The 26,199-nt window shown below is 42.8% G+C and overlaps 1 protein-coding gene across 2 annotated transcripts in view; it reads left to right on the top strand.

The window, feature by feature from the left end:
* Positions 1 to 22,912, top strand: part of STRIP2 (striatin interacting protein 2) — an 81,683-nt gene extending 58,771 nt beyond the window's left edge. For both annotated transcript variants that reach the window (XM_033959409.1, XM_033959408.1), the window contains 5 exons: positions 57 to 157; positions 3,315 to 3,381; positions 16,035 to 16,139; positions 19,772 to 19,976; positions 22,067 to 22,912. In XM_033959409.1, coding sequence (XP_033815300.1) covers positions 57 to 157; positions 3,315 to 3,381; positions 16,035 to 16,139; positions 19,772 to 19,976; positions 22,067 to 22,317 — 729 coding nt within the window. In that variant the 3' untranslated portion in view covers positions 22,318 to 22,912. The remainder of the gene's footprint in view (positions 1 to 56; positions 158 to 3,314; positions 3,382 to 16,034; positions 16,140 to 19,771; positions 19,977 to 22,066) is intronic.
* The last annotated feature ends 3,287 nt before the right edge of the window (positions 22,913 to 26,199 follow it).

Raw genomic sequence — 26,199 nt, 5'->3', positions numbered from 1 at the left:
CTGAAACCTACCGATCCTTCACATGCAGTGTTCTCTTATTTTGTATTTCGTTATAGTTCGAATATGTCTCTCAGCATTTGGTGTTTGCAAACTGCATACCCCTGGTCCTGAAATTCTTCAACCAGAATATCATGTCCTACATCTGCGCAAAGAACAGGTAGCATGCGGAAACCAGTGTTCGGTGTGGAGCCTGACTAACAGCCAAGAGCCTGATGTGTTTAGAATCTGCTCTTTAACTTCGCACCTAATGCCGAGGGTTGTGTGGGGAGCCTGAGGTTGGCCAGTTGTCACTGTGTGTTTAGTGTGTGATTGTGTGTACAGCCTGACAAATGTAGCATCTGACACCACGAGTGGATCTAACATTGAATGTACCACAGAAACATAGAACTTGATATTATAAAAAAAGAAAGACCCCCTCTAATCGCCTTGTTATCTTCTACTGTTGCGATAGGGTGGAGTCTATGTTCACATCCTCTCATCCAGGGCTGGCTCCAGGGACTGTGGTGTCTTGAGCATACTTTTATATTGGCACACCCCTAACTCTGAAGTCTATTATGTTTCTCTCCCTTCTCCCCATCCTCCAATCTGTGATCTGGTATAGTGCTCTTTCTTTCTTTTCTCTTTTTTTCTTTCTTTCTTTTCTCTTTTCCTTCCTTCCTTCTTTCTTTCTTTCTTTTCCTTTTCTTTTTTCCTTCTTTTCTTTTCTCTTTTCCTTCTTTTTTTTCCCTCTTTTCCTGTCTTTCTTTCATTTCAAAATAATTTTCCAAGCATATAATCTTGAGCAGAAAGTATGATTAAGGCTTAATAATACAGAAACTTACATTTATAAAGAAATAGAAGAATTTTTTTTTTTAACTCAAGTCCTCAAATCAGAATCCAAGATGTAAATGCGTTTTGAGTTAATTTACACTCAGAAACAAGCACATCCATCGTATTGATTAGCAATGCTATTCTATCTAGTTTCACTGTTGTTACGATTACTGCTACTTCTTATCACTTATATAGGACTGAAAAGCGTACACAGCGCTGTACGTTTTGACATTTATAGACAGTCCCTGCTTGGAAGAGCTTGCAATCTAACTAGGACAGACAGACTCGACATATAGGGTTGGAGATGCAGAACACAAGGTAAAAGGAGTTAGGAGTTGAAAGCACTCTCGAAGAGGTGGGCTTATAACTGGGCCTTGAAGATGCCAGAGACGGAGCCCGCCATAGGGATTTGGGCAGCTTGTTCCAGGCAACACGGCGCAGCAAGGCAGAAAGGACGAAGTCTGGAGTTGGCAGTTGAAGAGAAGGGCACAGATAGGAGGGACTTAGCAGCTGAGCGGAGCTCATAGGGGGAGGAACAGATTGTGAGCCCACCGGGACAGGTAGGGAAAATGCTTGAAGTGCCTGTAGGTAAACCGCTTTGAGTGTGATTGTAAAACCCCAAAAAAGAGATATACAAGTCCCAATCAACACAGGGGGAGATAAGCGAAGAGAGAGAGAGTGAGGGGCAGCCGAGTGAGTGCATTTGGAGGTTGGTAAGAGGAGTTTGAATTGTGTTCAGAAACGGATGGGAAGCCAATGACGTGACTTTAGGAGAGGAGGAACGTGAGTATAGCGGCTCTTTATCCATACATAACGTAAAGAACTTTAAATAAATAACTCTGAAATTGAACTTTTTGTTGGTTTTGCAATTTTATAATTTCTGTTATAATGTGCCACGAAAAAATTGGTTCGTGTAGTGTGCCAAGAAAAATGTTTGCTCTATGGCAAATTTCAGCCGCAGATTAAGTTTCAGACGGAACCAAGAAAAACCTTGTTTTGGTCATCCTCTAACCCAGTGGTCTCAAACTCAAACCCTTTGCAGGGCCACATTTTGGATTTGTCGGTACTTGGAGGGCCTCAGAAAAAAGAGTTAATGTCTTATTAAAGAAATTACAATTTTGCATGAGGTAAAACTCTTTATAGTTTATAAATCTTTCCTTTTGGCTAAGTCTTAATCATAATATTGTCATTTATAGCTAGAGACATAGGATCAAGAAACTGTTTTATTTTACTTTTGTGATTAAGATAAACAGACCGAGGGCCTCAAACTAGTACCTGGTGGGCTGTGAGTTTGAGACCACTGCTATAGGCTAAGGCTCTTTACACCTGCATTGTGATGTCATAGAACTTTATGGTTATGGAAACATAGTAACATGATGGCAGATAAAGGCCAAATGGCCCATCCACAGCATCCACTATCTCCTCCTCTCCCTATTGGCTAAGGCTCTTAACATTTGCATTGTGATGTCATAGAACTTTATGATTATAGAAACATAGTAACACGATGGCCATCCACAGCATCCACTATCTTCTCCTCTTCCTATTGGCTAAGGCTCTTTACACCTGCATTGTGATGTCATAGAACTTTATGATTATAGAAACATAGTAACACGATGGCCATCCACAGCATCCACTATCTTCTCCTCTCCCTATTGGCTAAGGCTCTTAGCATTTTCATCTCCTCTTCCTATAGGCTAAGACTCTTTACATCTGCATTGTGAGGTCATAGATCTTTATGGTTAAAGAAACATGATGGCAGATAAAGGCCAAATGGCCCGTCCACAGCATCCACTATCTCCTCCTCTCCCTATTGGCTAAGGCTCTTAACATTTGCATCTCCTCTTCCTATAGACCAGTGGTCTCCAACTCAAACCCTTTGCAGGGCCACATTTTGGATTTGTAGGTACTTGGAGGGCCTCAGAAAAAAGAGTTAATGTCTTATTAAAGAAATGACAATTTTGCATGAGGTAAAACTCTTTATAGTTTATAAATCTTTCCTTTTGGCTGAGTCTTAATCATAATATTGTCATTTATAGCTAAAGAGACAGATGATCAAGAAACGGTTTTATTTTACTTTTGTGTTTATGATAAACATACCTAGGGCCTCAAAATAGTACCTAGTGGGCAGCATGTGGATCCCGGGCCACGAATTTGAGACCACTGCTCTAACCCTAAATTCAGCGGAGCGTGTTCTGAATACAACCTGATACCATGTATATATTCTTGTTGTGTGTAAAAACTGCAGTTATGTGTAAGCCTAATACATGCTGACTTTGATATTTTGATGCCTGTTCGTGTTAAATTCGCTCTTTTAGTCAGTTAAACCATTGGAAGGTATTTGTGTATTTTTTAAAATCATTTGTGCCACTTTCCTTATCTCTTGCTTGGAATATAGTCGTTATACCTGAAACCAAGGTTGGCATATGGAACCTCTGTGCCGGCCTCTATTAAGAACTGGCACTGCCCCAATGGTGACCAATCTTTCCTGTCTCTATCTCCTGCAGCATCTGTATTCTGGATTACCCATACTGCACAGTTCATGAGCTGCCAGAGCTCACTGCTGAAACCCTGGTAAGGAAAACGAAACGAAACAAAAGCCACAAGGACCTGCTTTAACACTGTTCTTCCTTTAACCTATCTATCCACATATAAATAAGTTTTTTAAAGTTTTCTAAAATGCATATAAATCATAGACCGTCTAATCAATGGCCCAAAGTCAGAATTCCAGTGAGACAGCGACGTACTAAGGGGGAGGGGGAGGTCCACCCCGGGTGCCATCTTGGTGGGGATGTCGGCATCCATCATCATCCTCTCTGTTACCCCCCCATTCCTTCCTCGTGCCAGCATCGGCTTTCTCTGACATCACTTCCTAGACCCGGGTTGCAAAAAACACAGTCCCTGCTCAAAAGAGCTTACAATCTAAACAGACAAGACATACAAACAGGATGCTATGGATACAGTTAAGATTAATCTGTTGGCAGTGGGGTTAAGGATTGAAGGCTATATCAAGAAGGTGGGTTTTCAGTCTGCTTTTAAACAAGGAAAGGGGCTTGACGGACAAACTCGGTTAATTTATTCCAGGCATAGGGGGCAGCTAGATGAAAAGAACCCAGTTTGAAAGGGCCCAACCACCGACCCTCAAGACTTGCATTGAAAAATGCTGGTATAGAAAAGGGCGGCGGCAAAAAGGGTGAGAATGCTAGGAAGTATAAAGAAGGGGATCACGAACAGATCGGAGAAAGTTAGCATGCCGCTGTACCGGGCCATGGTGCGCCCTCATCTGGAGTACTGCGTCCAGCACTGGTCGCCGTACATGAAGAAGGACACGGTACTACTCGAAAGGGTCCAGAGAGGAGCGACTAAGATGGTTAAGGGGCTGGAGGAGCTGCCGTACAGCGAAAGATTAGAGAAACTGGGCCTCTTCTCCCTTGAAAAGAGGAGACTGAGAGGAGACATGATCAAAACATTCAAGGTACTGAAGGAGATAGACTTAGTAGATAAAGACAAGTTGTTCACCCTCTCCAAGGTAGGGAGAACGAGAGGGCACTCTTTAAAGTTAAAAGGGGAGAGATTCCGTACAAACGTAAGGAAGTTCTTCTTCACCAAGAGAGTGGTAGAAAACTGGAACGCCTTTCCAGAGTCTGTCATAGGGGAAAACACCCTCCAAGGATTCAAGACAAAGTTAGACAAGTTTCTGCTGAACAGGAACGTGCGCTGGTAGGGCTAGTCTCAGTTAGGGCGCTGGTCTTTGACCAGAGGGCCGCCGCGTGAGCTGACTGCTGGGCACGATGGACCACTGGTCTGACTCAGCAATGGCAATTCTTATGTTCTTATGATTGAGGTTGAGACATACACTAAAGAATGACATGGGATTGTTTCCTGCAGTTATCCGAGGGGACGGGAACGGTGATGAATTTTGTCACCGTGTTAATTCTCTATTATATAGAAAATATAGGCTGCACTTTTAAATCCTTGGCTGTAATCTTTTCTGCTAAGACTTCATTGTTAAGACTGAAAGTACTCTTGGACAAAAAAAAATTAGACTTATGGAGATGTAAATGTTAAAGATAAATTGTTTTTGCTTTATTTCGTGTGGTGCAATAGCGCCACCTAGTGATTTCATTGCTAATTACAGGTCTTTGCCGTTCAGCATCAGGGTGCCATTTTCCACAGGCATTGTCTTGAGGTGATGGTCTGAGATACAGTAAAACTGAAAAAGATTGGAGCCAATGGGCACATCATAATATATAAGAGTTCTTCAAAAAAGTTTCCACACTTTCATATTTTCGTACTCAAACAAAAAAACATTCTTTTCGGATAGCATTAAGAAGCTAGTAGGATGCTGGGAAAAATGTATCGCAAAACAGGGTCATAATGTGGAAAAATGATGCAAATTGCTGTAGAGATATTTAATACATAAGAACATAAGCATCGCCTCTGCAGAGTCAGACCATAGGTATATCGTGCTCAGCAGTCCGCACCCGCGGTGGCCCCCCAGGTTGTGATCTGTAAGTGATCCTTTACTTAAGACATTTTATCCTATATAGTACCCCTCTAACTATACCCCTCAATCCCCTTTTCCTTCAGGAACTTGTCCAACCCCTTTTTGAAACCCAAAATCGTACTCTGCTCTTCCACCTCCTCCTGAAATGCATTCCGGGTATCCACCACCCTCTGAGTGAAGAAGAACTTCCTAGCATTTGTTCTGAATCTGTCTCCCTTCAATTTTCTTGAGTGCCCTCTTGTTTTTGTTTCCCCCGCCAGTCTGAAGAATCTGCCCCTCTCCACCCTCTCTATACCCTTCATGATCTTGTAAGTTTCTATCATGTCCCCTCTAAGTCTCCGTTTTTCCAGAGAAAAGAGCCCCAGTTTCTCCAGCCTCTCAGCATATGAGAGGCCTTCCATGCCCCTTATCATCTTTGTTGCTCTTCTCTGGACCCTCTCGAGTGTTGCTATATCCTTCTTAAGGTACGGCGACCAGTATTGAACGCAGTATTCCAGATGCGGGCGTACCATCGCCTGATATAGCGGCAGGATAACTTCTTTGGTTCTGGTAGTGATTCCTTTTTTAATAATGCCCAACATTCTGTTCGCCTTCTTGGAGGCTGCTGCGCATTGTGCTCCCGACTTCATTGATTGGTCCACTAAGACCCCTAAGTCCCTTTCTAGGTTGCTCTTCCCCAATATCATCCCCCCCCATCTTGTAGTTGATCATCGGGTTTCCTTTCCCTATGTGCAAGACTTTGCATTTCTCTACATTGAAGCACATATGCCATTTATTTGCCCATTCACTCAGCTTGTTCAAGTCCCTTTGTAGTTCTTTACATTCTTCAACAGTTCTAACCCTACTGGAGAGTTTTGTGTCGTCCGAAAATTTTATAACTTCGCACTGCGTCCCCACTTCCAGGTCATTAATGAATATATTGAACAGCAGTGGTCCCAGCACTGACCCCTGCGGGACACCGCTCGTGTCTGCTTCCCAGTCAGAATAGTGTCCTTTTACTTACGAAAATAAAACTGCAGAAACTTTTTAAAGATCCCTCGTATTAGACTTCTGGCTCATCAGTTATGCTGTTAAACTGAAACAATAAGAGATAAGGGACTTTGGGCATGATCTGTTGGATCCAAGCTCTCTATTACATGGCAAATAGGGAAGGGACGGGAAAAGATTTTGTAGTTGGTTCCCCTTCATTTTCAATTGTAGCTGAAAGCAATGGCGCCATCTTGGTAGGGGCACTTCTCTTCCCCCCACGCCATGCTTGTGCTGCCCTGGTATCTCTTTAAATCTTCTCCAGTGTGAGCAGCTTCTCAGGCCGGCTGGCCTCGCTCCCCTCTGAAATCACTTCTGGGTCATGGGGCCAGGAAGTGACATCAGAAGGAATGCCAATGCCAGCGCGAGCAGCAGGCAGGAGAAACTGCTCGCACTGTCGAAGATTTATAGAAGTACATGGGGGAAGGGAGGATGTGAGTATGGTGTGGGGGGACGGGGAAGGTGCGGGGGACAGAGAGGAGGGCCCCGGGCGCCTCCCACCCTAGCTAAAAATGAGTTATATTTAGGTCTAATAGGCAGTGGCGTAATAAGGGGGGATGGGGGTTGGTCCAACCCGGGCACCGACACCCCTCCTCTTTGCCCCCCCACCTCTTCCCAGTCCTCCCCTCCATGTGTGCACCCCCCCTTCCCTTCCCCATACTTCTAGTTGAAGTAGTTGTTCGTGGCGGTCCATAATGTGCTCTTCGCAACCCCATCGGCTCTCCTGCTGATGTCACTTGGGAAGGGGGGAGTGCGCGTAGCAGGGGGGAATGGAGATGAGGGCGGGGTAGGGGCGCCACGCCCTGGGCACCTCTCACCCTCACTAGGCCACTGATAATGGGTTTTTTTCTATCTCTGGAAGGCTCTCAATCTAAGGTGGAAGGTTAAGTAACTTGCCCAAGGTCATAGGAAGCTGCGATGTGATTTGAACTGGGCTTCCCTGGTTTTCAAGTCTATTGCAGTAAGGGGTGGATAACCTCTATATACAGAGAAGCACACACAGAAAATGAAAAAATGCTCCAATGTGATGACTGAATGAATATACGAGGGTCATTTTATAAATAATGCACACTTTTTTTATTTACATGTTTTATTCTATTTTTTTTTTCAAGTATTTCTTTACAATCCTTCAATATAGTCTCCCTGCTTTGCAATGACCGAGTCTCAACATCCGGGAAGCTTCATTATTCCATCCAAGACCCCGTTTTTGTTCAGTTGCCAAAAGGCTCGGGTAACGGCGGAAAAAAGCTCTTCCAGAGATGCTAAACGATGTCCACACATAGGTTGTTTCAACTTTGGAAAAAGGTCAGGCATTCTTGAATCGTATTGTTGCTATTGATGAAACGTGGTCAGAGACTTTGAGCTGGAGCTGAAATCACAGTCCAACGACCTCCACGACCAAAAAAATTTCGACAAGCTCAATCAAAAGTCAAACAAATGATGATTTTTGCTTATGATAATGAAGGCATCATCATCACAAACAAAGTTCCATGCGGAAGAAGTGTCACAGCAGTGTATTATCGTGAATTTTTTTGCAAAAAATGCGCAGAAAAATATATAAAACCCGACCTCAGTTGCTCTTGGCTGGGCCACTCATTCTTCACGACAACGCTCGCCCGCACATAGGGAATGTCGTCATTGAAAAACTATGCGAATACGGCTGGGAGGTGTTACCTTATGGTCCCTACAGTCCAGACATGAGTCCACTTCGACTTTTTTCCAAAGTTGAAACAACCTATGTGTGGACATCGTTTTGCATCTCTGGAAGAGCTTTCTTCCGCTGTTACCCGAGCCATTCGGCAACTGAACATAAAAGGTGTCTGGGATGGAATAATGAAGCTTCCCGGCTGTTGGAACTCGGTCATTGCAAAGCAGGGAGACTATATTGAAGGATTGTAAAGAAATACTTGAAAGAAAAAAAACAAACTACTATTAATATTGACAGGGGTCGCCATGCAACAAATTATTCAAAATTGGAAGGATTATACCAAATTAAATTATACATTCTGGTGGAACTCTGTCTGTCATATATACAAAATGGAAAAAGTGTTAGCGCTACAACAAGGGAATCTTCACAATTTTAAGAAAATTTGGGAACCATTGACTAATTATTCTAATGATCAGATTTCTTAGCACATTGGCAGTAGGTATATAGGGATGGGTTGGGATTTGTATACTTTTTTGGAAATAGGAATTGGGAAAAAGGGGAGGGATTTAACATATATGATATGATGTATTGATTGTAGTTATAAATGTCATGTAATTATTAATTATATTATGTATGATTCAATTGCTGTAAGAATGAAAAATTAATAAATAAAATTTTTAAAAAACCCAAAAACCAAACATGTAAATTTTTTAAAAATAGTGGGCATTATTTATGAAATGACCCTTGTAAATGAATATCAGAACGGTCTGTAACCCTTTACTTCTGTCATTATTCTGAAAGTTTAGTTGAGACCTTTGCCGCTAATTTGAGAATATTTGCAAAAGCGCCAAACTCTGGTTAATGATTTTTGTGCAGGCCATTTTTGTGCATTTTCCCATAGTTCTGCAGGCTGTAATATTTAGCGGTCGGCTACAGGTTGCCCACCCCTGCTCTAACCATTAGGCGACTCCTCCACTGTACGTAGGGACATTTTGGGATGTGCGTGAGAGAAAAATGGGTATCATAAAGACCTACTCAAATACACTAGAGTAGACGAATTATTTTACTGGAGAGAATGACAATAATTGTCAATTTGTCACCCAGTGAGGGATTGTCTCTTCAAATTCAGGGCAGGTGACTTGGAATCCAAGGCCCTAATTTACTCCATGCAGAAAGTAGAGGAAGTCTTGTGGTATAAGTACCTTGACTACTATGCACTGATTATCTGTGCCATAGACACTCTTATTACCTGCCACATTTGCCCAATGCACACACACACACACCACACACATGCATACACGCATCACACACACTTCACACTCCACACACTTAATTACTTAAATACCCCTGCCCCTTAGGCAAAGCCAGCACTACTTTTGAACTGATGCTGTTTGTCGTAGATATTCTGTCATCTGCTCTCTCACACACACAGCCCCCCCCCCCCCTCCAGCAGTATGTATGAAGCTAGGATGGTGTTCAGGGACCTCTCACTAGGTTCCTCTGATGTCAGGAAGGGACCTAGAGACTGAAGGCTATGAGAGAAAACAGGAAGTAGCCACTGACTCCTAGTGATCTCTTCATTAAAGGAGTTAGAAAGCTCTGAGGCGGGACCCTTCTCGGGAACTAGAACTGTCGTTTAATCATTTCCTATTGATTAATTGTTCCCTTGACTAGTGAGAGGTGAGGCAAGCATTTATGGCAACCATGAATCTGATATCAAATCATTTTTAAGTGAAAAGTACATCTCTATCACCAACCCTTCAACCTTTTCACCTCTTCCAAATGTTTGATAGGAGTATGACACGGGTTCATTGGGACCCATATCAACCCTCAGGACACTGGCCTGATGGAAGATCACTCAACAGCCACCCATTGTGTTAAAGGTTGGTGGCAGCCCATAGTTGAGCCCCTCAATAATTTCTAACACTTGGAACTAGGCCCTCTCTTTCTTACATTGAAATAAAATTTTCTTCGCCACCCTTGGTTTGGTGATCCTCTTTTCAAATAAAACTAAAGGAATGGATAAGTAGCTTAGTGGTTAGAGACATATAAACAGTTTGACGGCAGAAAAGGGCCGGCGACTCACACAATAACCCTCCCACCCACAAGTCTACTCAAGACAAACCCTCCCCCCCCCACCTGAAGTTAGAACAGCTAACCTCTCAGAATCAGGGAATCCAGGGTTAAAATCCCTCTGTGAGTACTTGTCATCATTTTTAAGTGACGCTTCGACATTAATAGATTTCCTATAAGCGTTGGAGCTAATACCGCTGCGGCTGGCGATAAAAAAAAGCCTAACGCGGCTTCGCAAAATAAAAGGGGGGGTTTCAGCTTGTAAGCCCTCTGGAAGCAGGGAAAAATTATTTACTGTATCTGAATCTGTAACTATTTGTAACTAATTTGAGCATATTACTCCAAGCTTGAGGGAACTGCATTAGTTATCTATCAGCGTATGCGTCAAATTTAAGGTTCTTTGTGCAATTTTTAGGTTGTTGCATGATGATTGCCCAACGGCTTTGCGATCACTGTTACATTTTCATAAGCCAACACACAATTTATGGTCCATGGGTAGGATATGTTTGGATGTGCCTCATTTGAGTGTGGTGAGGTTCTATGGGCATCGTAAGACCATGTTAACAGTACAGGGGCCAATCTGTTGCAATATGTTGCCTTTGGAAATAAGGCAAGCTTCAAGTGTTTTACAGTTTAGGAAGATGTTAAAAACTGTATTGTTTGAAAGGACATTTAGAACATAAGAAACGCCTTCATAGGTCCATCTAGTCCGGCCACCCACACACGCGGAGGCCAAGCTAGGTGCTCCCTGATGGAGACCTTGATTACCCGTATCCCTCAATGTGATTTGCAAGAAGGTGTGCATCCAACTTGCGCTTGAATCCCAGAATGGAAGTCTCCGTCACAACCTCCTCCGGGAGAGCATTCCAAGCGTCTACCACTCTCTGTGTGAAACAGAACTTTCTGACATTTGTCCTGGGCCTGCTGCCTCTCAGTTTCAGTCCATGACCTCTTGCAATAGGAGTTGGAGTACTTCGACATCTGTTTGGTGTCTGCTGGAAGATCTAATACTCAGGGCTTCTAATGAAGTTTAGTGATTTGAAGACCTGCTTTTTATTATGTATTTTTGGTGATTTTAAAAGTAAGAGAGAATGTTGTTAGTTTTGTAGTAAATTATATTTTGAATGTTTATTGTCTCGTTATATTGATTTGTTTTGATTGTATATCTTTTATGTCTATTGTTGTGATTTTTTTAATTTTTTTTTAATTTATTTATAATTTCTATACAACCAAAAATGGTACAAAGAAATACTGAAATACATATAATTTAGTCAACACTGACTAAAGAAAAATGTACAAAGCAATATACAATTTATAAAGTCCTCTATTCAAGGAGGTAGGCAAGACGTAAACAGAAAAAACTCTGGGGAGAAGGGATACAAGTACAATTAAAACATAAAGCAAAAGAGCAGTACTTAGATATTAACCTACTATTTAACTAAATTCTGCACTAAACACTTGATTCATTCTGGCTGTGTTGGAGTCCCTTTACTATCCAAGAAAAAAACCTAATTGGGCAGGCTCAAAAAATATATATTTATTCCCTTGATAGGAAATAAAACATTTGCAAGGAAATCTTAATTGAAAAGTTGCCCCCATAGAAATCACTTTAGGACGAAATTGCAAGAATTCTTTCCTCCTGGATTGTGTCCATTTTGAGACATCAGGAAATATGTATAGCCTTTCACCTAAAAAGGTGACTTGTTTTAAATTAAAGTACAATTTCAACAGCATTTCTTTATCCTGTAAAAATACAAGAGAGACCAACAATGTCGCCCGACCCACTGTTTCAATTTCAGAAGATTTTAATATAGCTGATACATCTAGTTCAGGGGTCTCAAAGTCCCTCCTTGCGGGCCGCAATCCAGTCGGGTTTTCAGGATTTCCCCAATGAATATGCATGAGATCTATGTGCATGCACTGCTTTCAATGCATATTCATTGGGGAAAATCCTGAAAACCCGACTGGATTGTGGCACTCAAGGAGGGACTTTGAGACCCCTGATCTAGTTGCATAGTTTCAGCTTCTAAAACTTTTTTCTTTTTGCACATTCTTTAAATAATAAGTTCTCTGCGTCGTGGGAAGATTCGATTCCGGAACTTTTAAGACTGTCAACATAAAGTTCTTAAAGAGTTCCTGAGGAGACAGAAATTTAGCTATTGGAAAATTAAGAATCCTTAAATTCAAGTTTTTCTGTTGATTTTCCAGGTTTTCTATCTTCCTCAGAAGCATCATTCTATCAGTCATTTGTTTAGTCACCAAATTTTTATTCTCAATTGTTAGTTTCTCTAGTTTAGAAAGTTCAACCTTCTGCTGTTGAACTGAGGTCTCCAAAAGAGTTATATTGTGATTTTATTATGATACGAGCATAGAATTGTTAGATATGCGGGCTATAAATTTTTAAATAAATAAATAAACTACACACGAAAAGGTATAAGCTAAATAATGAAGCCTGTCTAATGCCATGTAAGGTCATCCTAGATGAAGAGTGTGAGGGGCTGTAGGTGAAGTTTAGCGTTTGCTCCGTATTCTTGATTTATTGTCCGCCAAATGCGTATGCTACAGGTTCCCACAAAGTCATGGAACGTTTGACCTCTGTCTCTTCACAACTTTTGATGAATACAATAGTAGCAGAGGACTTCAATATTCAGGCAGAAAATTTGGGCAGTCCCTATGTCTGTCAATCCAATGGCTGCTCTAGGGTTTTCTCAGCTGGTGGGAGATCCTGTGCATATTGCTGGGCATATTTTGGATTTGCTATTTCTTCCTTGCTATGAGGTAGAGAGTAGGGGCTGTTACTTTTTGTAAGGGAATGTCTTTTCCTTCGTCACTGTAAACTGATCACTACTCAAAGACTGATCCCAAGATGGGAGCTTGGTATCAGGAATATGATTAGACGAAAATAAAGGGCCTGGTTGACCAGTCTCTCATTGAGGAGGATCTCAGTATTCAAATGGAATAGCCTTATTGTGAGTGCTCTAGATGTAAATACTGATTCAGGACAGGAAGTGCTATCAGAGAGATTTTAGACCTCAATGGTATGCATTGGGTTATCTTGAAATTGAATTATTGTAACATCGTGCATTCTGGACTTCCTCGGATATCTATTAAGAAATTACACACCCCTCCGGGTGTATCGCAATTCCCTTCGCATGACGAACTACGTCGCACCTGGTCTTTGCCCACCATGCCCTTTTATGCGTATCTTCAGCTGCGACACTACTTTGACGATTATCGTCGGCGGAACACCTCCGGCTCTAGTTTCTTAAAAGTGGACCACCTTTTTCTGTCCATACCTGCACCTCTAAACTCCCTGTCTCTTTGGTATGGGATGGCCCGGGAGGAACGGGGAGACTCTTTGCTCGTTCCATTGGCCTCTCGATGGACGTTGGAGTTGGGTGAGCCCGTTAGTGTTGACCTTTTGAAGGTTTGTTTTGAGGATGTTGCTAGGGGGGCCAGGACTGCTCAGTTGCAAGAAACACAGTTTAAGTTACTACATTGTACGTATTTCACTAGGACATGGGGAGCCAGGGCGGGCTTATGGGTCTCTGATTTGTGTGTTAAATGTAAGCGACTGCGGGGGACCCTTTTGCACATGTTGCTGGAATGTCCCCAGCTGCATACTTACTGGAATGGGGTGTTGGATTTCCTGGCGGGGATAGTGGGGCAGCCCATTCAGTGGTCCTATTTGCTCCATGTCCTGGGATGCGAGGGAGCGGTGCATGACCAGGGCCTGGGGACGGAACACTGGCGATTTCTCTATACTGCGCTGTTGGTGGCTAAGCGGGGGGTATTCCGACGGTGGATGGATCAGTGTGCCCCTGATGTGCTGGGCTGGCATAGGTCTCTTGTTGAGGTGGCCCGTTGGGAACTCCGGGGTGCAGGGAGGGGGATGACAACTTCCCAGCGGCTGTATCGTTCTCTTTGGCAGGCAGCCTTAGAGGGGGCTCCTTCAGTGTGATGGCTTTTGTCTTCATTCCCTTTCTTAATCCTATTTTCCTTTTCATTCTCTTTCTTTCCTCTTTTCCAATCACCTGGGTAGGGTGGGGGGGATGGGGGGGTTGGGTGTGGGTCTATGAGTGTGTGTGTGTCTGTGTGGGTGTGCCTGCAGATTGGTGTTCGGGTGCGTCAAGGTGCTTCTATGTGTTTGGTCTGTGTGTGGGGTGGAGGTGTTTTCTTTCTTTTCTCTCTTTCTCTTTACAAAAATTGCGGAAAATGGTGAAGTGGGGGATATTTTCTCTCTGATTGTTGCCTTCCGTTTACTGGTTGATAGCTGGGGATTGGTCATGGGGGATGGTTTTGGGGCTTTGTCCTCAACCCCAGTATTGGGTCTCTATGTTGTTTTTTCTGTCTTTGTATCTCCATCAGCTATGTGTGCCATGTTGGCCTGCTGTGTATGTTCATCCTATTTTCTGTTTAATAAAAATTACTTCAAACAAAAAAGAAATTACACACTGTTCAAAATGCTGCTATTAGAATTCTTACTATGATCACGTCTCTACGTTATTTAAAAAATATCACTGGATTCATATCAAATATCGTTTAATGCATAAAGCTTTAATTTTAGCATTTAAAGTACTACACAATGGGCAACCTATCTAGCAAAATTACTTGTTCCATATAAACCTACTCGTACTCTATGCTCATCGACCTTAAATCGATTAACCTTACCTTCAATTCATCTGGTGAGACTAACGTCAACTTGTAACTCTGCCTTTTTTGCTTCGGTTCCAAATTTATGGAACTCTCTTCCTAATGAATTACGATGCGAGCTCTCTTATATTCAATTTAGATCTTCATTGAAGACTTATCTTTTTTGATTGGCATTCCCTTAATTTTATTAATTTTTATATTCAATTTTTTTTTTGAGAAATGGGTCCTGCATCAACTAATAAATTATTCGGGTTTTGTTTTTTGCTCCTTCTTCTTCCAATCTGTTCTTGAAGTACTGGCATTCTTCTTTTCCTAATTTTTGTAAACCACACTGATGTTGTAGTGAAGAGTGGTATGTAAGTGCTAATAAACATATTCAGATCAATCGAGTAAGCTGGAGATGCAGAAGGCTGAGAGGAAATGGCTATGTAGATGCCTGCCTGAGGATCAGGTAGTGTTTTTCAGAAGACAATTTTTTAATTTAATTATTTATATACCGCTTATATCTTAAGTGGTATACATTCAGGTACTTTATCATATTTCCCTTTCTGTCCCAGTGGGCTCAAACTCTATCTAGTGTACCTGGGGAGATTAAGTGACTTGCTCAGGGTCACAAGGGGCAGCGAGGGATTTGAACCCATAGCCTCAGGGTGCTGAGGCTGTAGCTCTAACCACCGTGCCACACACTCTACAACTTAAACACACTCATAATTCGATCAGAAGCACTGTTTGTAAAATACAAATGTACACAGGCACTTACACCAGCCATAGTGGTTATTTTTCATGTCTACAACGTGCGTTTTAGTGATAAAAGCTGTATAATACTAACACTTTCCTCCTTGTAGTCCATGTTATTGAGCTCTCAGTTGCAGAGACATTGAGGAACAGAGGTAATTGGAGGGTTGGGGAGAGTAGGGGGCTTAGAGATGGGGAAAAGTTTAAATTTGAATCTGTCGGGTATAGGGGTGGGTTGTATAGAAGGATGAGAGGCTATAAGGAACTAGGCATCTTAGCATTTAGTTAGGCATGGGTGTTTTCTAATAAGAAAGGAGGTATGTTTTTATGTATGAACACAAAATTTGTAAAATAAATAAATAAATAAAAATTGTGTCTTGTCTTGGATACTGTTTTGGTTGGTATGTGATATATCAATAAAACAAAGATTTCAACTAAAATCAACATCCTGGCCTAGGACTTGAGGGTCCAGCATGCAGAAGGATAGCAGTGATTGTGATAGAATGTGCACCGTGAGAAATGGGTTAGGAGAACAGGCTGTGCTTTTGCTGGAAACTTGAAATCTCTCAAAGTTTTTCATTGCAGGAAGTTGGAGACAACAGTCAGTTCTGTTGGAGAAACCTTTACTCCTGTATCAACCTGCTGAGGGTCCTCAACAAGCTGACCAAGTGGAAACATTCACGGACAATGGTAAGCCAATTGGAGGGGGGGAGGGTTCAACATTTGAAAAAGCAGCATAGAAACATAGAGTATGACGGCAGAAAAGGGCTGATGGCCCAACAAGTCTGCCCACTCAAGATCCCTCCCTCCTCGAGATCCATCTTTTCAACATTCCTCTGGAGCGACCCCACCAGACGGTTCCATCGTCCCTTGAAGTCGAGCGTGGTACTGGCCTCAACTACCTGACGTGGAAGACCATTCCATCGATCAATTACCCTTTCGGTGAAGAAGTATTTCCTGGTGTCCCCATGAAATCTTCCCCCCCCTGAGCTTTAGCGGGTGACCTCTTGTCACGTGGGACCCGTAAGATAAAAGATTTCTTCCTCCACCTCCATGCGGCCCATGATGTATTTGAATGTTTCTATCATGTCCCCCCTTTCTCTGTGCTCTTTGAGAGAATATAAGTTGCAACGACTGAAAAATATACTTTGGTTCATCACTAGAGGGCGCAACTCTCTTCTTGAAGAACTCTATACCTCTGAGTGACTTTCAAACGTGACGGTTGCAATCCTGAAGTTTGGTTACCAATTTGAATGAGAAGACAGTTCTTTTATTTGAACTCTAATATTTTTCTGACTTCCACTAATATTTAACTATTAGTACCCCAGTGACATTATAAAGAAATTATATTTCTCCACCTGATTGGCAACTTTATATGTCATCCCAGATGATTACTCTCAAGTCCCGTTCTGCTGCAGTTCTTGTTAGGTTTTCACCGTTCATGGTGTACGTTCTGCATGGATTTCCGTTACCAAGGTGCATTACCTTACATTTTTTGGCATTAAAATTCAGTTGCCAAGTACTGGACTATTGTTCTAGTAAAACTAGGTCCTGTTCCATGGTGTTGGGCATGGTTGCGCCATTAAGTTCTGCTGCGCTGCCCACAACGTTGCATAGTTTAGCGTCATCAGCGAATAATGTAATTTTGTCTCGAAGTCCCTGAGGCAGATCCCTTACAAAGATATTGAATAGTATCGGGCCCAAGACCGAGCCCTGCGGTACGCCACTGGTCACTTCTGACGTTTTTGAGGGAGTAGCGTTTACCATCACCCTTTGAAGTCTGCCGCTAAGCCAGTCTTCTATCCATGCTGTTAGTGTTTCTCCAAGGCCCATCGTGTTCATCTTGTTCAATAACCTTCAGTGTGGGACACTATCAAAAGCCTTACTGAAGTCTAAATACACGATGTCCAGGGACTCTCCCTTATCCAGTTTTTTTGTCACCCAGTCAAAGAAGTTTTCAGATTGGATTGACAAGACCTTCCCTTAGTAAAGCCATGCTGGTAGGGATCCCTTAGTCTTTCGTCATCCAAAAACATGTCCAATCTGTTTTTGATCAATGTTTCCATAAGTTTACATACTATTGATGTGAGACTCACTGGTCTGTAATTTTTGGCCTCTGACCTGCATCCCTTTTTATGGAGCGGAATAACGTTGTCAGTTTTCCAGTCCAAGGGAACTTTTCCCTTGCTTAGGGAAAGATTAAAAAGCTCAGCTAAAGATTCTGCTAGGACATCACTCAATTCCCAAAGTACTCTGGGGTGTAGATTATCTGGGCCCATAGCTTTGTTCACTTTTAGCTTTGATAGCTTGTGGTAGACATTGCCTGCGGTAAATGCAAAGTCCCGGAATGGGTCCTCCGAGCACCCCTTTGTCTGTAGCTGAGGTCTGGATCTTGACGCTTCACAGGTGAAGACTGAGCAGAAGTAGTTATTGAATAGTTCTGCTTTGTCTATGTCCGAGTCCACGAAGTTACCATCAGGTTTTTTTTAGGCGCACAATACCGCTTGAGTTCTTCTTCCTGTCGCTAACGTACTTAAAAAAGGATTTATCCCCTTTTTTAACCTGTCTTGCTATATTTTCTTCCATCTGGAGTTCGGCCTCCCTGACTGCCGTCTTAACATTTCTAGATTTTGCCAGATAGGTTTCTTTAGCTTCCAGCCTTTGCGATTGTTTGTAGGTTACGAATGCTTTCTTATTTTGCTTTACTAGTTCTGAGATCTCCGCAGAGAACCAATGTGGTCTATTTTTTCTGCGCCGTTTACTAGTGGTTTTTATGTAAATGTTGATTGCTTCTTGCAGGGTGGATTTCAGAGCCGACCATAGTACCTCCACACTGTCCGCCGTGCTCTGGTTTTGCAGCGCTTTGTAGACATAGTCCCCCATGCACTGAAAGTTAGTTCCTTTAAAATTTAGGACCTTAGTTGAAGTATTTGTCCTAGTGGTTCCTTTTTTTAGGTGGAACCACACCATGTTGTGGTCGCTGGAGGCCAAAGCTTCTCCCACCGATACCTCTGTGACACTGTCCCCGTTGGTGAGCAGCAGGTCCAGGATCGCCTGATCCCTGGTGGGTTCAAACATCATCTGTTTAAGGTGTGCTCCTCGTATGGAGGATAGTAGCCTCTTGCTGCCGCTGGTTGCGGCGGAAAGTTTGTTCCAGTCCACATCAGGCATATTGAAGTCTCCCAAAAGAACTGTGTCTCCTCGCAGTGTGATGGTCTCAATGTCTTCAATTAGTTCTTGGTCCGTATCGTCCTTTTGTCATGGTGGTCTATACTCAACACCAAGATACAGGCATTTGTTATTGCCCCTGGCAAGGTTCACCCAGAGGGATTCTCCTGTATACTTGATGCCTGTGATTTTAGTAACTTTGATGTCCTCTCTAATGTATAGAGCTACTCCTCCTCCTGATTTGCCTTCTCTGTCGTGACGGAGTAAGTTGTATCCTGGTATAACTATATCCCATCCGTGGGACTCCGAGAACCAAGTTTCTGATATCGCCACCACATCAAGGTCGGCTTTTCTTATTTCTGTTTCCAGTTCCAGAATTTTATTGCCCAAGCTACAGGCATTAGCGTACTTGGCCGTCCATTCTTTCTGTTTGCATGGAGTGTTTTCTCTTAGATAGTTTGTCCCCCTAATCATGCCTTTGTCGCTCTTAGTGTTGCCTGTGTCCCTTTCAGTATCCCCATCAGTACTCGCTCGATTACTTACCTCAGGCTCCAAGATGGAGTTACTTACCTTACTAGTGTGAGAGTGGGTCCCCTCCCCCAGCTCACCTAGTTTAAAGCTTTCCAGAGCAGGTGAGCTAGACGTCTTCCCAGGACGTTCTTCCCTCTTCTGGTTAGGTGTAGCCCATCTGATCCCTGCAGTCCCTGCAGTGCCTCTCCATGGTCCAAGAAGCCACAGTTCATTTCTTTGGACCATCCCCATAGCCATTCGTTTGTCCTCTAGATCCGTTCTTCTCTAGCTCTTCCCTTGTCTCTTACTGGTAGGATGAAGGAGACAACCACCTGTGCTTCCATCTGCTTCAGCTTCTCCCCTAGGACTCAAAAGTCTTCCGATATCTTCTCCGGTGAACCATTCAAAGGAGGGTGCTCCAAGATGCAGAAGCAACAAACACCCGAGTGGGTTTCAAAAGTAGATTTATTTCTATACCCCGAAGACCACCTTTGCTGGAACTGTAGCATTCAGAGGAGGGCACCAACATCCCTAATTCAGAGTTCTTTTTGGTGGATCATATTGAGTATTTGTTTAATTCAAAGAACTGTAACTGCTTGGGAAATGTTGCTGCTCCTTCTTCTAACACACGCTTTGATTGGTAGATGCTGGTGGTATTTAAATCGGCCCCAATCCTGAAAAGAGCCCTAAAAGTGAAACAAGCCATGATGCAGCTCTACATCCTGAAGTTGCTGAAGATCCAGACAAAGTATCTGGGCCGCCAGTGGAGGAAGAGCAACATGAAGACCATGTCTGCCATCTATCAGAAAGTGCGCCACCGCATGAATGATGACTGGGCATACGGCAATGGTGAGAGATGCCTCTGGTCCGCCTTGATGGTTTCCATCCTAGCTCAGTTGAAAGTGGTCTTTCTTAGAGTGCAACACCATTAGGGTTACTAGACGTCGGGATTTCCATGGACATGTCCTCCTTTTCAAGGACATGTCCGGGGGTCCAGATGGCTTTTCAAAACCCGGCACTTTGTCTGGGTTTTGAAAAGCTTCCTCCAAATCACGTTGAGCAGGAGCAGGAAGTGGGGGATGGGATGGGTGGACCTGGGCATCCCTGGGGGGGCGGGGCTAAGTGTCCGGATTTTACTAATGTAAAATCTGGTAACCCTAAACACCTTGAAGGGCATAATAAAAAAAAAAAACCCGTCTAACTCATTTATTGCCACCTGAGATTTTGTTAAGGAAGTTCTTTAAAGAAGTACTGGGAATGGCCAATGCGGAGAATTTTCCAATAAATAATTATTACTATATTCCTCCAAAAAAAGTTGAATCTGCCCAGGAGGTGGACCATCTGACCACACCAGAGGTAAATTTGACTGAATTTTTGGAAGATACACAGGATGTGATTCAGAGTCGGTCCACCCTGGTAATAACATGCATGAGCGAGATGGATAAGATGTTGATAATGAGACTTTACTTCAAAAACAGGTTAATGAAATTTTGTGGGGATTTGGTTAGGATTTTTCCGGATGTATCCAGGACCACCCAAATGAGGAGGAAAGAATTTCTGAAATTGAAGGAAAGAGTTTTGGCCCTGGAGGTATCCTTTTACCTGAAATTTCCCTGTAAATGTTTGGTTAAGTTACAAGATATTGAGTACGCCTTTTGGGATCCCATACAACTACAACAATTTTTAGTTGCAAGAGAACAGAAATGAGATTTGTTTCATCTAGCTGAGAATATGAGGAGAATTAATTCAAATTAATATCCCATTTTAAGGAATGATTCAAGGTTCTCTAGTGCGAACCGAGAATTATTGTCCTTTATTTTCTTGAATTTATTTGATTAGAAATAGCAATATGTGCTCCCCATTAATGTGGGCTTAAAAGGAATTATGTATGTATGGTTTGATTATGTATTGTTTTATGTGCTTATCCTTTTTTTCTTTGGAATTATTGGATATTGTAAAGTATTCAAAATTATAAATAAAAAAAACAACAAAAAAACAAACAAACCGTCTAAGCCCCTTTTGGCCTAGGCCCTAAACGCTGAAAGTGGAAGCAGGGAAAATGTCCATTCTCAAAAAAAAAGTCCAAAATGAGGGGTTTTTTTGAGAATGGCCTACCTCTACGTTCAGCAGTTTAAACGACCATACCATCACTACGTCTACACTTACAACACATTATCAACCTCAAACGCCCAAAACGAGACCTTTTAGGCGAAGGAGGGGCCAGTCCTTCACCTAAAAGCTGGATTCTGTAACCGGTGTCTGTCAAAAACACTGGTAACAGAATCCACCCCCTCCCCCCATAACGATCATTGCAGGAGAGATGGCTCTTTTCCCCTGCCGCGATCGCAATGGCGATCGGCCCATCTCTGAACTGCCGCGATCCACAGCAAGAGAGGTGCCCAATCTCTCCTGCCGTGATCTGCCCTCTCCCCCACCAAACCGATATGGGCAGGAGGGATCCCAACCCCTCATGCCCTGGCAACCCCCCCACCCCGATCCGATACCGGCAGTAGGGATCCCAGGCTCTCCTGCCCACAACGCACCCCCCCCTTGACTGCCCCTGAACCCCTGATTGGCCCCAACCGGCAACCCCATGACCCCCCGACACCCCCTTACCTAAAATCAGTTGGCCAGATGGACGGTCCCAAGCCTGTCCGCCCCGCCATCCACCGAATGGCGGGCCTTAGGGCCTGATTGAGCCAGGTGCCTAAGGCCCCGCCCACAGGAGGGGCCTAAGGCAACTGGCCCAATCAGGCCCTAAGGCCCGCCATATACTTGAATATAAGCCTTTCTGAATATAAGCCAAGTTACGTTTTCCCTCAAAAAAGGAGGGAAAACTGTTAACTCAAGTATAAACTGAGGGGTGGAGTTTTATTTTCAAATATACCGGCACAAACATACATTCTTGATACTTTTTTTTCTTTTTTAAACCTCTAAAGATATCGATGCCAGGCCATGGGACTTCCAAGCCGAAGAGTGCATACTGAGAGCCAATATTGAAAGTTTTAACAGCCGGCGATATGACCAGAACCCTGGCTGGGAGTTTTTACCAGTGGACAATTGTTTGCAGAGTGTGCTGGGACAGAGGGTGGAGCTCCCAGAGGATTTCCACTACACCTATGAGCTGTGGCTAGAGAGAGAAGTGTTTTCGCAGCCCATCCACTGGGAGGACCTATTGCAGCGTCACTAACAGCCCTTGAGGTTCAAACACGGCCCATAATATTTGCTATTTATATAATGATTCTTGCGTGTGATGATGTAACTGTATTTTATAGTTATTTCGTAAAATGTAAATCTAGCTTATGACTTTCAAAGCCTAGAGAGGTGTTATGTGTAGAACCTGTTTTCTCAAACATAGAACCCGCAAAAACTTCAGCATTTTCACTTTTGGCAACCTCCAGAAACGTAGAAAATGTTGCCATTTAAGGGCTCTAAGGCTCAGAACAGTCCCACAGAGCTCACCTTTCTCAGACAATTACTTCCACAACTCTGATTTTTTTTTTTTTTTTTTTCTACAGCTAATAGTGGCAAAAATATGTATTTCAGCCAGTGGAATAATGTACCTCAAATTTCATCCAATATCAGCTTCATTCAAAATGAATTACCTCAGTTCTCCCAAGGTAACAGTGATGGCAAGAAGCTGCTTATTAAAGAAACAGTGCGGTTATGTATTTATTTATTTATTTTATTTTAAAATTTTCTATACCATTTAAAACCTAAACGGTTTACATACCCTCTCTTTTACTAAGCTGCACTAACCAATTAGCGCATGCTAACGCATCCATAGACTAACATGCACATTTTGTTGGAACATTGGTCCTCGACCTGGCAGCTGGGCTTCAACGCTAAGAAATGTAAGGTCATGCACCTCGGCAGCAGAAATCCGTGCAGAACTTACACCTTGAATGGTGAGACCTTAGCTAGGACTACAACAGAATGAGATTTAGGAGTGATCATTAGTGAAGACATGAAAACTGCCAATCAAGTGGAGCAGGCTTCATCTAAGGCAAAACAAATGTTGGGTTGTATCCGCAGAAGTTTCGTCAGCCGGAAGCCTGAAGTCATAATGCCATTGTACAACACCATGGTGAAACCTCATCTGGAGTACTGTGTGCAATTCTGGAGGCCACATTACCGGAAAGATGTGCTGAGAGTCGATTCGGTTCAACGGATGGCCACCAGGATGGTCTCGGGGCTCAAGGATCTCTCGTACGAAGAGAGGCTGAACAAATTGCAGCTCTACTCTCTCGAAGAACGTAGGGAGAGGGGAGACATGATTGAGACGTTTAAATATATCACCGGCCGTATCGAGGTGGAAGATGATATTTTCTTTCTCAAAAGGACCCTCTGTCACAAGAGGGCATCCGCTCAAAATCAAGGGCGGGAAATTTCATGGGGACACCAGGAAGTATTTCTTCACCGAAAGAGTGGTTGATCATTGGAACGAGCTTCCGGTGCAGGTGATCGAGGCCAACAGCGTACCAGATTTTAAGAGTAAATGGGATGCCCATGTGGGATCCCTAAGAGGGTAGAGTTAAGGAGATGGGTCATTAGGAGTGGGATCTCTAGAAGAGTAGGTAGGTCAGTAGAGTGGGTCAGTAGAGTGGGCAGACTTGATGGGCTATGGCCCTTTTCTGCCGTCATTTTCTATGTTAGCGTTTAGCGTGCGGTAATCGGTTAGCGCAGCTTAGAAAAAGAGGGTCATAATGTTACATACATAAGTTTATAAAACAAAATAAAAAACAGGCAAACAAACAATCCTCAGGAAATTCAGCAATAGGAAGACAATTGTCCAAAGAGGCTTATACAACTAATTATGAAAAAGTTCTCAAAAGTCAGCGGTCAATATCTAGAAGGCATCTACAAACAACTAGTGGTTATATATTCTGGGTATAGACAGGATAAGGGACAGAATATGAGGCAAGAGCGATGGAAGGAGTAAATGAATGAGTGTAACTCAGGGCCTGTTTTACAAAGCCGCGCTAGCAGCTGCAGCGCGGTAACGAAGAGATTTAAAGGGCTTCAGAGCTGTTGCCGCACGGCTTTGTCCAACAGGCCCTCGGTGTCACTCAAACTCAAACTCAAACTCAGTGTCTCCCAAAGGCACAGTGGTGCACCATGAGAGATTCCAAAATTTTATTTTAACTTAAAAGATTTCCTTCATAAATATACACTAGCTATCCTAACTCGAGCAACAAATAAATCAGTTTGAGAGTTATTTATTTAAAGTCCTTTAAGCCAGTGTTTTTCAACCTTTTTACACCTATTGACCGGCAGAAATAAAAGAATTATTCTGTGGACCGGCGATTGAAGAACACTGGGCTAAGTCGTGGGCCAGACCCCGCCCATCTCTACCCAATCTCTACCCCCAGACCCCGCCCCATAATAGTACAAATTGCACCTTGCACATCCCGTGCATCCTGCGCCTCATCGGTTCAGGCACAGGATGCCCGTAGGAGCCACTGCCCATGGTTTTGTGCACTGAATCAGTTAGGAAGAGGGAGCTGGCTCGAAGATAACGCCGCATTGATCTCACCATGGACCGGCGGTTGAAGAACACTGTTTTGGGCTTGATGCACATGCTGGCCCTGTGGACTGTCAGGAAATTTCTGTGGACCGGCACTGGTCCATGGACCGGTGGTTGAAGAACACTGCTTTAAGCAATGCATGGGGAATTGTAACAATGGTGAAACTAAAGTGCTTGTTTTTGAAGGCAAATGAACTCAAAATGTGACTCAATAGTCAACAAGCAAGCACGTATTTCATCATCCACCATCTGCAGTCATTCTCTTTTTTTTTTTCGATTTCATTTCTGTCAGAGCTGAAGATCCAAATGGCAACAAAGCTTTGATTGCTTTGTTGCTCAAGTTAGGATAACTACTCCATAAAAAAAATAAATTTACTTGCTGTTAGTTTTCAAGGCCCAATCACGTCAAACAATGATGCTTGTTTGGGCGGTTGTATCCTTAATCACAAAGACGCTCATATCATTGACTAGACTCGTGCGTATGCGATATACATGTCATCTATTCTAGTGTATACTTATGAAGGGAATAAAATAAATAAATAAATAAATAAAGTCAGCAAACCAGGAGCTCTTTTGCACCTCCTTTATACATGTCCTAACTTACAAACCTATTGGGCAGGCATTTGGGCAAGAATTCTATCTATACAGTAATTCATATGAATAATATGATACCTCTGTCTTATAAATCTATCATTCTGCGTTCCTCAAATCCAGATATCTCATTACCATCTTCATTCCAAAAAATCTTCGATTTCATGATTGCATTAGCCACCCACCATATTATTTATAATTGGAAAGATCTAAGCTTAACTTCCATGAACCAGCTTTTGATCCGTACTGCTTTGGGAGATGCCCCTGAGGTTGCCCCTGACGAAGGTCACGAAACGGGGCTCTGTAGGGCAATCAGCTGGCACCCTGCATGAAAAAAACAAAACAGCGGTTTGCAGAAAAGTTCCTGTTTTTCAGCCATTTTATTAAGGGGTTAAAATTCACCAGGCTTTATACTTCTCAGGAGCTTTTCACCACTGCCATTTAAAAGCGTTGTTGAATTGTTGATTTATTTATTTGAATTCTATTTAAATTCAATTCTCCACACTATATAGACACCAGGGTTTTGGGCGATTGATAACAATTCTTGCCTTAATTTATAGCTTAAAGAGAAAAAGTAAAAAAACAGTTTAAAAAAAAATTTTTGCACTATGAATTATAGATTTTTAGATTAGCCCACAGAGTGTTTTAAAATGATGTGAGTGGGTGATGTCTGCCAAGCACGTTTGTGCATTTGGCGGTGTTGAACCCTGGTGAACTCGGACAAAATCTTTCACACGAGTTCCCACTTGCTGATGTAACACTCTGTTTGTAACATCCAAACAAACACTTGGCATAAGGGGTTCAGTTAGCCCGAAACCCTTCAGGTGTCTGGAGAATAGAGAGCTGGTCTGGTTTTTGTAGTGGCATCACCTTTGTGTCAATAGGAAATGCGAAGAAATTAATAGCACTCAAATGAAATAATATTGCTAGTTTCACTAGAACTTGGGCTCCTTT

This window comes from Geotrypetes seraphini, chromosome 9, assembly GCF_902459505.1.
Source record: "Geotrypetes seraphini chromosome 9, aGeoSer1.1, whole genome shotgun sequence".
In the NCBI taxonomy this organism is placed as follows: domain Eukaryota; kingdom Metazoa; phylum Chordata; class Amphibia; order Gymnophiona; family Dermophiidae; genus Geotrypetes; species Geotrypetes seraphini.
This window is presented reverse-complemented; position numbering and strand designations above follow the sequence as displayed.